Source organism: Rhinoderma darwinii, chromosome 5 (genome assembly GCF_050947455.1).
Source record: "Rhinoderma darwinii isolate aRhiDar2 chromosome 5, aRhiDar2.hap1, whole genome shotgun sequence".
Lineage (NCBI taxonomy): Eukaryota > Metazoa > Chordata > Amphibia > Anura > Rhinodermatidae > Rhinoderma > Rhinoderma darwinii.
Window position 1 is genome coordinate 285,412,007 of NC_134691.1, and position 17,509 is coordinate 285,429,515.

The following is a 17,509-nucleotide window of genomic DNA, read 5'->3' on the forward strand; positions in this document are numbered from 1 at the left end:
AGGGTATGGCATGGCGTTGCAAAATGGAGTGATAGCCTTCCTTATTCAAAATCCCTTTTACCTTGTACAAATCTCCCACTTTACCAGCACCAAAGTAACCCCAGACCATCACATTACCTCCACCATGCTTGACAGATGGCGTCAGGCACTCTTCCAGCATCTTTTCAGTTGTTCTGCGTCTCACAAATGTTCTTCTGTGTGATCCAAACACCTCAAACTTCGATTCGTCTGTCCATAACACTTTTTTCCAATCTTCCTCTGTCCAATGTCTGTGTGCTTTTGCCCATATTCATCTTTTCCTTTTATTAGCCAGTCTCAGATATGGCTTTTTCTTTGCCACTCTGCCCTGAAGGCCAGCATCCCGGAGTCGCCTCTTCACTGTAGACGTTGACACTGGCGTTTTGCGGGTACTATTTAATGAAGCTGCCAGTTGAGGACCTGTGAGGCGTCTATTTCTCAAACTAGAGAGACTAATGTACTTGTCTTGTTGCTCAGTTGTGCAGCGGGGCCTCCCACTTCTCTTTCTACTCTGGTTAGAGCCTGTTTGTGCTGTCCTCTGAAGGGAGTAGTACACACCATTGTAGGAAATCTTCAGTTTCTTGGCAATTTCTCGCATGGAATAGCCTTAATTTCTAAGAACAAGAATAGACTGTCGAGTTTCACATGAAAGCTCTCTCTTTCTAGCCATTTGGAGAGTTTAATCGAATCCACAAATGTAATGCTCCAGATTCTCAACTAGCTCAAAGGAAGGTCAGTTTTATAGCTCCTCTAAACAGCAAAACTGTTTACAGCTGTGCTAACATAATTGCACAAGGGTTTTCAAGTGTTTTCTAATCATCCATTAGCCTTCTAACACAGTTAGCAAACACAATGTACCATTAGAACACTGGAGTGATGGTTCTCTATACACCTATGTAGATATTGCATTAAAAACCAGACGTTTGCAGCTAGAATAGTCATTTAGCACATTAACAATGTATAGAGTGTATTTCTGATTAATTTAATGTTATCTTCATTGAAAAAAACTGCTTTTCTTTCAAAAATAAGGACATTTCTAAGTGACCCTAAACTTTTGAACGGTAGTGCGTGTGTGTGTGTGTGTGTGTGTGCGTGTATGTATATGTGTATGTATGTATATATATATATATATATATATATATATACATACATACATACATGCACACATTTATAAGACGGCAGCAAGACACTGCTGAAGAGGCGTATGCAATGACCGCATCTAATGCAGACACAGCGAGCGATGAAGAACCGGAGTTCATGCTCTCGTCCTCCTTCAGTGACAGCGAGGAACCTCCTCGTAGTCGCAGACGGTTAGTGTCCAGGTTCTGCCTGGAACTGCCAGTTCTGATTGGTCACCCCCAACCAATTACACCCCCCAAATCCCAGAATTTACTGCTGTGACAGAAATTCACGTGCAGACAGTAGGGCTGTCTGTAATGTTTTTTATTTTTATTGTTTTTTTTCTGATTTGATCCAGCTTATGGTGGACCAAACCAACCTTTATGCCCAGAAATTTATTTTGGAACACCCTTTTTCTTTTTTTTCATGCCCAGCCCAGTAGGTGGCATTCCTCTAACTGTTCCAAAATGAAAAAATATTGGGGGTTAGTCCTCAACATGGGTCTCGCTAAAAAGCCAGAAGTGAGAACCCACTGGTCCATGGACATTTAATATCCCTGTCCTCTGTACCGCAATACAATGACCAGACCCCACTTTGAGACCCTTCATAAATGTCTTCATTTTAGTGATAACTAAAAAAAAAAAACATGTTGTGCCAAAATGCTAATTATACCCCCCGATAAATTCCTTGGTGGGTGTAGTCTCCAAAATGGGGTCACTTTTGGGGGTTTCCACTGTTTTGGCACCACAAGATCTCTTCAAACCTGACATGGTGCCTAAAATATATTGTAATAAAAAGGAGTACTCAAAATCCACTAGGTGCTCCTTTGCTTCTGAGGCCTGTGTTTTAGTGAATTCGCATACTAGGTCCTCATTTAGGACATTTCTAAAAACTGCAGAATCTGGGCAATGAAGAGAGTTGTGTTTCTCTGGTAAAACCTGTGGTACAAGAAAAAATGTATTACAAATAAATTTTTGCAAAAAAAAATTTAAATTGGTAAATTTCACTTCCTTTGATTTAATTCCTTTGTAACTCCTAAAGGGTTAAGAAACGTTCTAAATGCTGTTTTTAATACTTTGGGGGTGTAGTTTTTAAAATGGGGTGATTTATGGAGAGTTTCTAATATATAGGCCACTTAAAGCCTCTTCTGAACTGGTCCATAAAAAAATAGGTTTTGGAATTGTATTGAAAATGTGAGAAATTGCTGCTAAATTTATAAGCCTTGTAATGTTCCTAGAAAAATAAAAGGACGTTCAAAAATGATGCTGACATATGGGATATGTGAACTAGCAACTATTTCGTGTGGTATTACTATCTGTTTTACAAGCAGATACATTTAAATTTCGAAAATGCACATTTTCTCTACATTTTGGTGTTTTTCACAAATAAATGTTCCTGATGGTAAAATTTGGTTGATACATTCAGTGTTTATGGCACATCTAAAGGGTATGCCATAAATGTCACATAGATGCGGGTCCCACCTATCTCTGCAATCCTTTCTGCGTTCCCGCTGCCACTTGTAATTTTGGACCATGTAAGTAGAAAACTGCGTAACTCACTGATCTACGCTGTTTTCGTAATTTTCATAGAGGTGAATGACAGTTAAGGAAACCGTACACCTCGTATTCTACGCTGCTTCCGTAACTACCATTCACTTCTATGGGAGTTACGAAAACAGGCCCTGTTGAAATACATTCGTCGGGTGTGGTGGCCGCTGTTTTAATGGCCATCACACGGACGTATTCAACGCTTGTGTGAATAAGGCCTTAACCTAACTAAATCTAGGTAACACTGGGTGGCTAATACCCCCTTTATTAATGGGAGTACCTGTCTTGCCTTTTGCAGAATCCTGATTAGTCTCTCTGAGCAGCCTTCTCTGGACTTTCCACACGCGTCCTCCTCACATTGCAGGCCCCAAAAACTGGTTGGATCTGTTAGTTCTTACCCGTCGTCAGTATTCTATTTAGTCACTCTCCCTGGTGCATCCACCTATATTGTTGCTATCCGCAGTACTGCCTGGCTTAATTGCTGGTCTGCCAACAGGGCAACATAGTAGTACTTGACTTCTATTCATTCGTGGGGTGCCAGCTGTTTGGTACCCAAGTGGATGCGATCATTTCGGAAGCCACGGGTGGGAATAGGTCTCTGCTAGCTCAGCTCATGGTAATCGTGGCACGAACTCTTGGCAACCAGGATCTCGTTTCTGCCATTTTTGCAGGATCCTCAGTCTGCAAGCATCCAGATAACCTTCCTAACTGGACTCCCTAGGACATCCTGGGCTGTCTACCAACTGACCTCTTCCCAGGAAGCCGACCACTACACCTCAGTGTGAAGGCCCCGCGTGCAGTAATTCATGTAAAAATGACCAGGTCTGATTCCCCCTGGACCTTGAAATGTCCACGTCCCTGAACAGGAGAGGCTCGCACCCCTTTCACAGGCCATGGACCTACTTTTAATAAGTTTTTGATCCTAATCAGACTTAAATGCTATCATTGCTGCCATGGCTGTCCTGTGCGGAAGCTTTATTAATATAGACTGGGAGATGCTCCAGATGAAGCCCACTCCAAGTCTGGATCTGAAGTCCTCCTTGCTAAGCAGCCGGCTCAACCTTTGGTTGACCCACACGTTTCTCCTCTGGTTTAGACTATCATTATCCCTTGTCTGGAAACACTAAGGTGGCGTTGTACCATTCAATTTTCCTTTCGGAGAATACACCGCAAGGCTCCTCAGAATACAAGACAACGCTTGGCGATTTTGGTTCTAAGCTTGGACAGCTGATTTGTCTTCCAAACACTTGTTTTTTTGTTTTTTTAACGTTTAGTACTGACCTAGGTTGTCTCAGGGATTACTGGCATTGGGAGCTGTCACTTGTCCCAGAATGAGCACGAGTGCGCCCCTAACTCTGCATGATTAGCCAACACCCAGAACTTCTCCGGTTGTGAGCAGGGCCCTACTTTTCGGGGACTCATGGTTCAGGCTCATCCCAGAAGCATGGTTCTTTGTAGGCCCTAGCTCGTTCTTTTAGTTAGAGAAGGGCAGGTTCAGCCACCCCTTCCTGGCCCTTCTGCGTCTGGTCAAGAAGGACGAGTCTGGCTCTACTTTGCCTTCTATAATTTTGGTCAGGTTCAGACACTTTTGGAAAGAGTCCCTGAGGACAGTTTTCAAGCTTTTCTTCTGCGGTGGATATCTGGTATCCACATCTCCAATGCCTGGTTTACCAGCGCTGCCTCAGACTTCCCTTTGGCCTGGTGCCTGCTTCTCGTGTCCCATCAACCAAACTCGCCATGGTAATGGCAGTTCTCCACTTCAGAAGTTTTTCTTCCATACCATACCTGGAAGATATCCTGTTCTGGCAATGAGGAGTACCTTCAAATCATTTACCTTCTTTTCTCCATTCAAATGTATTTGCTACAGTGTCCTTCTGGGTAAAATTCTCCATGGACGCCTTTCCCTATAATCCGTATCGCACTTGTCCACTTCTTAAGACTATTGTGGCCCACTGGGATTGATATCCAACTTGCCTTCTCTCCCTGCTGGTTCATTGTGTACCCCAGAGGGGGCTCTCTCCAACCATTTTTTATGGCCTCTGCCTTCCTGGTCTTATTCCTCCACCTACCCCAACCTAAGGGGCATCTATTCCCAATCAGTCTGGCAATGCTTTGTCGTCGCCTACTAGAATCATTCAGGTGATCCCACGTTAGCAGTATTGCCAGAGTAACAAGTTCTATTGTGGTCAAAGAGCTCTATGCTCGCGAGCGCGCTCTCTCTGTCTATGCTGGCGCTCTCTGTCTATACTGGCTCGCTCAATGCTGGCGCGCTCTCGCTTTCTCTATGCTGGAGCGCTCTCCTCTTTTTCTTGTTGTCCACAGGACTTGCTTCAGTTAGTGGAGGAGTGGCTTTTTCCACTTTTCTTTATTCCAAAATTTTGTCTTTTTCCCAGCACGATCTGGAGCCATGAAATCCAGCTAAAAACGATCGTCTCTTTTTTAAGTTTGTGAAATTTAGAGGCGATCGATAACCGCTGGATCCTGCATGTCAGACACGCAGGACCAGTTTTCACCAAAGCTGTCCGTTCTGCTGACCTGATGGTTTAGAATTTGCCTGCAAGATACAGCTTCTCTGTATACAGGATACATAGAAGCTGTATCTTAAAGGAGTTGTCCAGTCCCTAAAAATTTGCCTATCCCCAGGAAACTCCATCAATAGCTGATGGTTCGGGGTCCTAATCCCGGGACCTCCGCCGATCAGCTGTTTTGAAGGGCGTTGCCGACACTCTGGGCAGGGTTTCCACTCTAAGGGGAGCACCTGACATCACTCCATATATGGACAGTGATGTCAAGGGCTCCCTTTAGAAGCGGAGTATGTGACCTAATCGTCTGCAACGCTCTGGCCAGGGACTTCGCTTCTAGAGGGAGCCCCTGACGTCACTGTCCTTATGACATTGAAGTCGGGCTCGTCTCCAGCCAAAGCATTGGCAATGCTCTGGCCAGGGACTCTGCTCCTAGAGGAAGCTTCAGTGGCGCTATCTACAGTGACGTCAACGGCTTTCCCAAGACAGGAGTCCCCTGCCATAGTGCTTGCCATGCTCTGGCCGTAGACTCCATTTGGGAGAGAACCGCGAGACAAAAGTGCAGCGCTGTACTCTACATGCTGGTTTGATCAAGCTAAGGGGGTAGAGATGCTGGCGCTTGTGGGGAGAGCTGGCAGACCGGAGTGCGGCGCTGCTCACACTGAAGCAGCACTGCACACATTAAACCCCTTTCAGGCATCGTATGGCTGTTGTGAAGACGTTAAAGAAGCTCACTGGCTTTGATCAGGCAAAAAAAAGCAGAATTTAATCAATTCATTTATTTGTCAATGGATGATCTTGTTCAGTAATTGCTAGTTACATGACTCAAAATATCTGGAGTGTATACACTAGGCCTCAGTAACATTGTGTCCATAGGGACCGAATGTCACATGGCCGTGTCAACCAATTGCTGCAACTTGACATTAGCACTCATTGACATTGCATCCATGGTGACGGTGTTCACCTGAAATCCGAAAATGTTGCTTTACTCTAATGTTAGAATAATTTTTAGATACCGGACAATACCTTCAGTTCTATGCATTGATATATACATCATTAATAAATAAAATATTGTAATACGCTAAATTTAACTAGTCTGTTGTGATCAGTCTCGATGCTTTGACAAGGTGTGACTTTGACTTTTGTTTTAATACCTTTTTGTTCTTCTTTAAAGGACAGAAGAGTGCATCAGTTTAGAAGAAGCAGACCTGTTTTTAAGCCGACCTTTGATAAAGCCGGAGTTTAAGTCATTCTGTGGCAGTTAATATTCTGTTAATGCTGTTTTGTATTTGTTCTGTTTTGGTTTTTACATATTTATTTGAATGCACATATTGTAGAATTTTACTGTGCAGCAAACATCTGGCTGTCTATTCAGTCTAGCTTGCTGTGTACACGTTAGTTTGCTGTTAGCACTTACCACCAGTTACTGAACACCAAGCACTTTTATAATTATCACATGTTGGAGCTCACACCGTATTTGCCACTACTAATGGTTGACCTTTCTACTCACATATTCTGTCCACTCTAAGTGTTAAGTATGGTACTACACTAAAATCTCCTTTTTTATTGGTAACACATGGGTGATTGTTTGACTGCACGTTTTGTTCACGTTCACCACTTGATTTCCTATAGTTTAGAAGTGTGCCTTGTTTGGTTTTTTTTCTCCCCATAACTGCTAATTTTGAATTGTTTTGTAGATGCATAGTATACTATTTTTGCACTATAATGTTACGCACTAGCCGATAGTGACACTACACACCAATTTAATATGTTTTGTACTTTGCTCTTTTAAATTCCTACACAGATTATGTAAATACATACTTGCATTCTGCATGAAATAGCATTTCTGGAGCACCTTTTCTTACAACAACTTTGTGGCGTTCCTCTGTTATTCCTTCTGGATATGTATCAATTGACAACTGGTTGTTACTATTCCTCTTGTCAAAGGGGCGTGTCCCTACAATCTCTCTCCTCACTGATAGGACAGTGTCAAACTGGTGACACACCCAGTTGTCAATTAATTCATACATTTATATTAAGAATAATGGGAAGGGTTCTAAGAAAAGATGCTCCAGAATTGTTATAGTATGGGAAATTCAAGTATATATTAACAGACACGTCAGGAGAGCTGACCGGTCCACTTTAAGGTAGATACAGAAATGTTGATTGGGAGGAGGGAGCACTGAACCGTACTAGTTTCTTACAGATATATTACACAGCTGATGGGAATAAGATGTTGGATCTACCTCTAAGTGAATAGAAAGTATCCTTTCTAGGACACTTTTACTGTTTAATCATACTACAACTGTTAGTTCTCCTGATCTTCGAGGCACAGTCATGTTGCTGCCACACAAGAATCATCCTCAGAAGATTAGATGGCTGGGTACGATTTAAACTGTTTCTAAATATGTTAGATAAACAGTAGTTTTATAGTTTATTCTTTTAACAGAAATTATGTAGGGTTTTTAAAAGATTTTATAACCATAAATGCTGTAGTTAAAATTCCCATTGTAATTCTACTTCTATGTGTAATTGAGTAACTAGAAAATTGTTAGTCATACAGAGGTATTTTTTTTTTGTGAGGTTCTGTACGAGTTAAATACATAAAAAAAATGAAACCGTATGAGACTCTGTGTGTGCATACAGCCTCTGTGCAGGTGCCTGAAGCTTTATAGGAGATGTGTTTAACCTGCTGAAGGAGGCTTCTCGGCAGTGGACAACATAAGAACAATTTGTTTATGCTCCGATCTGGAAGTGGAAGACTGGAAAGGAGCTGTGACTATGTAAATTCTATCTTAACCATTAACATTGGATTGTTTAGTTCTAGACATTTTCTTTTGACACTTTCTCCCTGTAGAAAATGACTGTTAAATGCCTTTTAAATTATGGAAATTGAATCCCCCATTATGTGGTGGTTGTGCCGTCAGGACTATGGTGTTGCAGTTTAATCCAGTGACAAACATACGCTTTTTAAAGACTACAATGGTCTAACGTTTTTGCGTGCGATTTAAAATAGTTACACTAGTTTTTATATTGGTAATTATCAAGAAAGATCAGTTTTAATGCGGATCTGTCACTAGTTTAGCAATGCGTAATCTCCTAACTGTCACGCTGATACTTCAATTGAAAATTCTGTCCCAAAACGCTTATTTTAAAAGTTATGAGCATATTCCTAAATATAGAAATTAGGCTATACTAGCCAAAGGGACGGTAACACTGCTTTCTCTGTGGGCGGTGTTTATATGATTCTGTCCAATCAGCGTCTTACAGCATCTTCCCATCAGCTGTCCCATCAACGTCATACAACTTCTCCCCTTCCGTGCACAAAGTGATCTCCGTGTCAATCGCGAGATCACGCTGTGTTAAAATTTCTGGCTGCAGCTTCTTCAACACATCACCTCCGCGCTCATCCAGGGACTGTCTTCCTGGATGAGACTGTCGATGCAGGGGACGGTCCTCCTGGATGAGCGCTGAGGCCAGAAGTGTAAACACAGAGTCATCTCGCGATTGACACGGAGATCACTTTGTGCACGGAAGGGGAGAATTTGTATGACGTTGATGGGACAGCATCATATAGGCAACACAAACACCGCCCACAGAAAGAGCGCAGCGTTACTGCCCCTTTGGCTAGTACAGCCTTATTTGCATATTTAGAAGTAAGCGCATAACTTTTTAATTGTTTTGGGACACTATTTTCACTGGAATTATCAGCAGGACAGCACCCATTAAATTATTTAGGAGATTAGGCATTACTAAACTAGTTACAGATCCTCCTTAAATGTATTGAGGGCAGCAAAAAAAATTATACTGAGGAAAAAATAAACTGCTTTTTTTTTTTCTGGCTGTTGCCCTCAGTGTATGACAGTTGGTTTTATGATGCTACTGCAACCAGTTATTTATAAAATGTTGAGATGTGTTTTGTGTTTGTTTTTTTTTCTTGTGGACTACTGGGAATCCTGTTTTTATAACAAACTATTTTGTACATGACGAATGAATACATTCATACAAAAACGGGAATGTTACCAAAACTACCATTTGTAGTGTTAAGTTTGCTTATAGTTGAAGTTTTCTATAATAAAATACGCATATATAAACCTAAATCAAGGTGATTCAGTCCTTTCTGCGGCATGATGGTTTTACGAATACATGAAGCACATTACATAAGTGGAATTTTAACTGCCTTATTCCTATGTGGGAATCGATCCAGCATGGATACCGCCGAAAGCGGTAAATGTCGGTATCGTCTCTGATCCTTTGTTCGTGAAGCTGTCAATCACAGCCTACCTTCTGCAGGAGCATGTGTGAGCAGAGCTTCTCTGATCGCCATCACAAACATGTATGTCGTTAAACAGGAAGTTGGCACTACTAGCAATGTAAATGTACGTGATTTTGTGAGAAGAGGTTTTCCGACACTTTAAAAATTGTTACCTCCGCTTATTTTCAGGCGTATTTCGGAGCATAAAATGCTCTTATTGTGCAACAAAATACATTTGAAAAAAGTATGAAACGGTTTCCCATTGATTTCAATGGGAAATATACGGTGTAGACCATGAGGCATATTTTTACGCTGCCGAATGTAAACAAAAAAAAAAAGGGTCACTTGAATAGTTTTTACATGCTGATTTTCCAATGACACTAAAAGAAATTCTTTGAAAATGAGCCCAAAAAAATACTCTACATAAATGTCTGCAACAATCAAACGCTTTTAAAATCTGCACCAAAAAACACCCAGATTCAGTCTGTTTTGTCTTGAAATCAGCCTTGTAATTTTCTGACTTAAACCGATGCCATGTGAACATACAGTAGTGTTTAATAAGGAAAATAAAGCGCAACATTATAGTAACTTATATTTGCGCAAATGCCCTGGAAATACTGCACATTTAATTCCAAAACAATAACATTCATCCAGTTTCTGTTAATCCTTTACAAAAAGCAAAGAAAAAAAATAAGTGCCTAAGTTAATTTTTTCACAAGTCAGAAAATATTATAAATTAGATTCTAATTTATAACATTTCCATGTGCTGGCCCCTAGAGGGAGCAGTTCCCAAAATTGCAGCATAGTCACTGTGGTAAAGCAACCTCATTGATTTATGCTGCAAATTTGGGGTGGACACACACACACTCCTCTAGTGTTATCACACAATCCCCCCTCCTTTCTTCTGGCTAGTGCCAGGAGAAGGAAGGGTTTGAATGTCTTCAAACCTCCTACACCGTCGTGCCGCCGTTTTCTGAGCGACTGCACAGTTGTAGGAGGATTAGATACAGGGCTCCGCAGACAGTATCACACGAACATTAATTTCCTGCTTCCGCTGGTCTACGCTCCTCTTCCTTGCGCCTTCGCTTCGTTGAACATATGGCCGGAAGCCGCGGTCGGAAGTCATTTACTGTCCAGCAGCGGCTTCCGGTCCACTTTAAAATGGCCCTGGATTTCGCTCTACGAACTAGCTTCGTTTTGGTCTGTGCGGGAGCGGCGCATGCGCTGTTCCCACAGATGGCGCACGCAACTGAGAATGGAACGGTTCCTGTTCGCATTCTCTATGGGGTTGTGTGTGCCGTATTCCATCTCTGTATGTGTCGTTAATCGACATACAGCGATGAAAAAAAAATGGCATCCCCCATAAAGAGTAAGAATACATTAACAAGTAAAAAATGAGAACACCATTAAATAACATTTTTGTTAATATAATAAAAAATGACACCTTCCCTTTATACATAAATTTTTTTGAGTTTAAACTGAATTTTTTTTTCAGATTCAACTTTACTAAACTAATATTTAGTGGCATAACAGTTGTTTCTGAGAACTGCTTATTATCTGTGTTGCATGGAGTTGACCAACTTCTGGCACCTCTGAAAAGGTATTCCAGTCCAGGAAGATTGGACTACATCCGACAGTTCTTCTGCCTTTTTGATTTTGCCTCATAAACCGCATTTTTTATGTCACCCCACAAGTTCTCTATGGGATTGAGGTCAGGAGATTGGGCTGGCCATGCCATTACCTCAATCCTGTTTGTCTGTGACCAAGATATTATTCACTTGCTGGTGTGTTTCGGCTCATTGTCTTGTTGAAACACCCATTTCAAGGGCATTTCTTCTTCGGCATAGGGCAACATGATTTCTTCAAGTATTTTGATATATTCAAATTGATCCACCCTTTGTATGTGATAAATTGGCCCATCACCATGGTATGAGAAACATCCCCATATTATTTTTGCAGCACCATGTTTTACTATCTTCACCGTGTACTATGGCTTGAATTCAGTCTGACACTGTCTGCAGCCACTAGATCCAAAAAGAACAATTTTGCTTTCATACATTCCACAAAATGTTGGCCCATTTCTCTTTGGGCCAGTCAATGTGTTCCTTGGCAAATTTCAACCTATTCAGTACGTGTCTTTTTCAACAACGAGACTTTGCGGGGAGTTCTTGTTGGTAACTTTGCTTCACTTAATCGTCTTCTGATTTGTAACAGTACTCACTGGTAACTTCATCTCTGATCTTTCTGGAGGTGATCATTGGATGAGCCTTTGCAATTTTGGCTATTCTTTGATCCATTCGAACAGTAGTTTCCCGCTTCCTTCTGTGTCATGTTTTTGTTGCCAATTCAAGGCATTTGAGATCATTTTAGCTGAGCAGCCTATAATTTGCTTAACTTTTGTTTTTCCCTCTCCAATCAACGATTTAATCAAAGTATGTTTTTCATCAGAACAATGTATGGAATTGCTCTTTTTCCCTAGTATTTCAGGAGGAAATGCACTATAACCAACTTGTGACATTTCGCCACCCTCCTACATTATACCGGGGCAAAATTGACACCGGTTATTCCACAGAATGTGTTTTCACCAATTCAACTCCTCACTGCTATTCTTTTGAACAAGCTTCTTTCAATTTAAAGGGTTTTTTCCCATCTTGGACATTCACGGCATATCCACAGGAGTTACGTAAACCGCGTATCTCGGCGAGCTGTCTGCTGTTTCCGTAACTCCCGACCATCTAACTAGGAAGTAGCCGAGAGGCAGTGGAGACGAGTAGGCTAGAACGGGGTTTAGGGGGCCCCGTTCTAAAGAGGTGCCAGAGCTGGGACCCGCATCTATCGGATATTTATGGCATATCCTGTGGATATGCCATAAATGTCCAAGATGGGAAAACCCCTTTAATGATTTAATTACTCAGAATGAGCGGCATGCATATCCTAATTGTTGGGTCTGTATTTTGTTTTGTTTTTTCTACTATTCTACACTTGCAAGTAAATTATTTGCTATATAGAAACATCACTTCTACCAAAATTCTTGATTTATCAGGTTAATGATATTGGCCTATTTTTTTTTTAACACTACTGTACCTTTTAAAGGGGTTGTCCAGGAATAAACGTTATTTATATTTTAACTTAATTGGACATATTTAAGTTAATTTCTAATATAATGTCTGTTTACCTGCGGCATTGTTACTCTGTTCTGATCTGTGATCACGTGAGCGCACCCAGGGTAAATTTTTAATTTCCTGTGACGTTCTGTGTCTGCTCAGCCAGCACTTCCGGCTGAGAAAGGCACAGCACGTACTCAACTACATTTACAGGCAGAGGGCTGGGAGGATGTTTCATGAGCTCTACAGCGCTCCGCCACCTCTGGTCCTGCCGCCTGTAAACATAGTTGATGACGCACCGTGTCTACACAGCAGGAAGTACTGTACACGGCCCCTCCTATCTCTGAGTTCCCGCACTGCCTGCCCGTCTCCTCATCTCCCACGCCGGCCCCCACCCTCTGATGGTATATACAGTTATTACAGGGATGATGTCGGTTATATACAGAAATGATGGGGCCAAGCATCCCTGTATATAACCCCCCCATCATCCCTATGTATTACCTCATCCGTGTAATACCTCATTATCCCTGTGGATGAGGTAATACACAGATGATGCGGGTTATACATAAGAATGATATAACTCCATCATCCCTGTATATTGCGTCATCATCCCTGTTTCTAACCCCATCATCCGTGTGTGTATTACCTTCAACATACCTGTATATAACCCCCATCCTCCTGTGTGAGTATTACTGGGTGTGTGTGACAGTGCAGGGAGCTGGGTGACTGTAATTAGAGCAGGGAATGACCCTGTGAACATAGAGGTGCGTGGCAGTATGCAAATAGCTGAGATGCTGTGGAGGAAGGGGGATGTAAGCTGTCTCAGATGCAGCAAGGGATCATGGGTATGGTGGTTTACAAGACAGGAACAGAAGCAAGGGATGTAAAGAAACAAAGCAGCAGTGACGATTGAGATCAAGCAGAAACGGTTTAGAAAGTTTGTAGGGGGTTTTAGGGAAGTTTCCTGGCCAACCCCTCTACGGTGGAATCACATGTGCCAGACATATTTTTGCAGAAATGTAATTTCCATTTGTTTAAAAGAAATGTGCTTGCTGCAGAAACCACCTCATTCAGATGAGTGGAACTGATTTTTAATTTGCAGAAATTTCTACCAGAAAATCTGCTGCAACACTCAAATTTACTTTTGCAATTTTGATTGTGTCATTTTTTTAAGTGTGGTTTTTTTTGTGGTGTTTTTGAAGTTCTATAGATAAGTCTATGTGGTAAAAAAAAGAAACCCCAAGCGTGTGCTGCATTTTGGAAAAACAGTCACTGATCATAAAAACACCACAAACCAAAACGCAGTGTATGTAGCGCACTTTTTTTGTATAATGATACGACTTTAATGTAAAATCTGCTGCAGAAAAGATGTTAAAATCTACCCAAATAATGCAGAAAATTTGCGTGTATTGAAGTTAAAATTAACAAAATTGTCAATTGCTCCCACCTCAACCGTTCAGTTGTTCCACTGGTTCTGGTTTTCTAGGCCACAGCTGGAGACTTGCCGCAATAAACAAATGAACGTTGCAGCCAATCATTTGACCTGGTGTCATGTATGGGTGGCAGGTCTGCTGAGTCCTGTGTAGGGGAAGGTACATCCTTTCTTGAACCTAGTAATTAAAGACTGGCAAGGAATTTCAAAGGTTGATTAGGTGACCATTTCGTTTAAGTGATCTGCATGTTCTTCTGGGGTTTTTGAAAATGATGGACCCAGAATGCTGGGGATACAAGTACGCAACCCAAATTCTAGCCCTTTGGATAGGTGACAGTTTCCCGTTGTGGAATAACCCGTTACAAAATACCATGAAAACTTTTTTAGGCTTATCGCAGAACCAAAAAGTGAAATTTTATTTTTTTTTTTTCCTCAAATGTATGCTACCGTTCAAAAGTTTAGGGTCACTTAGAAATTTCCTTATTTTTGAAAGAAAAGCACAGTTTTTTTTTTTCAATGAAGATAACATTAAATTAATGAGAAATACACTCTATACATTGTTAATGTGCTAAATGACTATTCTAGCTGCAAACGTCTGTTTTTTTTTTTTTTAATGCAATATCTACATAGGTGTATAGAGGCCCATTTCCAGCAACCATCACTCCAGTGTTCTAATGGTACATTGTGTTTGCTAACTGTGTTAGAAGGCTAATGGATGATTAGAAAACACTTGAAAACCCTTGTGCAATTATGTTAGCACCGCTGTAAACAGTTTTGCTGTTTAAAGGAGCTATAAAACTGACCTTCCTTTGAGCTAGTTGAGAATCTGGAGCATTACATTTGTGGGTTCGATTAAACTCGAAATGACTAGAAAAAGAGAGCTTTCATGTGAAACTCTACAGTCTATTCTTGTTCTTAGAAATGAAGGCTATTCCACGCGAGAAACTGAAGATTTCCTACAACAGTGTGTACTACTCCCTTCAGAAGACCGCACAAACAGGCTCTAAACAGAGTAGAAAGAGAAGTGGAAGGCCCCGCTGCACACCTGAGCAACAAGACAAGTACATTAGAGTCTCTAGTTTGAGAAATAGACGCCTCACAGGTCCTCAACTGGCAACTTCATTAAATAGTACCCGCAAAACGCCAGTGTCAACGTCTACAGTGAAGAGGCGACTCCGGGATGCTGGCCTTCAGGGCAGAGTGGCAAAGACAAAGCCATATCTGAGACTGGCTAATAAAAGGAAAAAATTAATATGGGCAAAAGCACACAGACATTGGACAGAGGAAGATTGGAAAAAAGTGTTATGGACAGACGAATCGAAGTTTGAGGTGTTTGGATCACACAGAAGAACATTTGTGAGACACAGAACTACTGAAAAGATGCTGGAAGAGTGCCTGACGCCATCTGTCAAGCATGGTGGAGGTAATATGATGGTCTGGGGTTGCTTTGGTGCTGGTAAAGTGGGAGGTTTGTACAAGGTAAAAGGGATTTTGAATAAGGAAGGCTATCACTCCATTTTGCAACGCCATGCCATACCCTGTGGACAGCGCTTGATTGGAGCCAATTTCATCCTACAACAGGACAATGACCCAAAGCACACCTCCAAATTATGCAAGAACTATTTAGGGAAGAAGCAGGCAGCTGGTATTCTATCTCTAATGGAGTGGCCAGCGCAGTCACCAGATCTCAACCCCATAGAGCTGTTGTGGGAGCAGCTTGACTGTATGGTACACAAGAAGTGCCCATCAAGCCAATCCAACTTGTGGGAGGGCCTTCTGGAAGCATGGGGTGAAATTTCTCCCGATTTACCTCAGCAAATTAACAGCTAGAATGCCAAAGGTCTGCAATGCTGTAATTGCTGCAAATTGAGAATTCTTTGATGAAAGCAAAGTTTGAAGGAGAAAATTATTATTTCAAATAAAAATCATTATTTCTAACCTTGTCAATGTCTTGACTATATTTTCTAGTCATTTTGCAACTCATTTGATAAATATAAGTGTGAGTTTTCATGGAAAACACAAAATTGTCTGGGTGACCCCAAACTTTTGAACGGTAGTGTATATTAACAGAACATCAGATTTTCCTCCGTGTTAGGGTAAGTTAACACATGCCAGAATTGGTTGCAAAACTTCCACTCAAGCATTATATATGTGATCGGAAAGTAAAGTCCCCTAGTGGGGACCAAAAAACAAATAAAAGAAATTGTTAAATTTCATGGGGGGACGGGACGTAATAAAAAAAAACTTTTTCCCCTTAAAATACACCTACACATATATGATATCGCCACGATCAGATCTACTCTAGCAATAAAGTTAACAGGTTAATTAAAGCGCTGGTGAATGACGTCCAAAATAAACCCGCACAGTTCTGTTTTTTTTCACACACCCCCCCCCCCCTCATAAAAAAAGGAGTTAATAAAGTCCCCATGTAACCCTAAATAGTACGAATGAAAACTATACCTTGTCCTGCAAAGAACAAGCCCACATGTGGCCACATCGACTGAAGAATAAAGTTCTTGGAATATGGCGATGCAAAAACCAAGTAATTTTTTTTAAAGGTTTTTATTGTGCAAAAACCGAAAACATAAAACCTTTACATATTTGATATCCCCATAATTGAGCCGACCAATAGAATAAAGGTAACATGTTATTTACGCTGCATAGTAAACGGAGTACATTTATAATGAGAAACTGCTGGAGTAGTTCATTTTCAACTCTCCTAAAATAAAGTTAATCATTATATTATATGCATCCAAAAATACTGCAATTGTAAAATACAACTAGTCCTGTAAAAAAATTAGCCCTTACGGCTGTGTTGATGTAATTAAAAAAGAAAAGTTAGGACCCTGAATGCGACGGTGAAAAAAACAAAAAATAATCCTTGGCCATTAAGGGGTTAATGGTGCACGGACAGCCCAAGATTTATTTGAGACGTGCCTCATAAAAAATTTTGCTTGCACCATATTCCTGTTGGCATTAGACTTGGGGTCCCGTTCTGACGTTCTGTCTGAGGTTTCCGTCAAAACGGGACCCTGAGCAGACAAACTGACACCGACGGAAACCAGGGGTTTCCGTTTCCATCACCATTGATTTCAATGGTGACTGAGCCGGTTTCCAGTTGTCTCTCTTGTGCACCGGACCCGTCGTTTTGCCTGAAGCAATAGCGTAGTCAACTACGCTATTGCTTCCGGCAAAACGACATACGGTGCACAAATGTGACAAACGGTGTCCGTTTGTGTCTGCTCAGGGTCCTGTTCTGACGGAAACCGACGGAACGTCAGAACGGGACCCCAACGCAGATGTGAACAGAGCCTAAGACTGATGTATGAAATTTCAGTCTTTGTACATCTGGGCCATAATTTTTTCTTTCAGCAGAATGAGGTACAAATCTAATGAGGTTCTCTTTTCTGGGAGATACCATCTGTGGGGGCCAATTCTATACATCATCTGAATGGCAAGGTGTAGCCCTGTGCTCAGATCTGGTCAGGATTAGGGGTGAGTGAATTAATGCC

At 41.4% G+C, this 17,509-nt stretch overlaps 1 protein-coding gene across 3 annotated transcripts in view; it reads left to right on the plus strand.

Annotated features, from left to right (window-relative positions):
- The window catches only part of DAZL (deleted in azoospermia like), a 102,990-nt gene extending 93,684 nt beyond the window's left edge, over window positions 1-9,306 (plus strand). For all 3 annotated transcript variants that reach the window (XM_075827233.1, XM_075827234.1, XM_075827231.1), the window contains one exon: window positions 6,381-9,306. In XM_075827233.1, coding sequence (XP_075683348.1) covers window positions 6,381-6,452 — 72 coding nt within the window. In that variant the 3' untranslated portion in view covers window positions 6,453-9,306. The remainder of the gene's footprint in view (window positions 1-6,380) is intronic.
- Window positions 9,307-17,509: the final 8,203 nt, after the last annotated feature.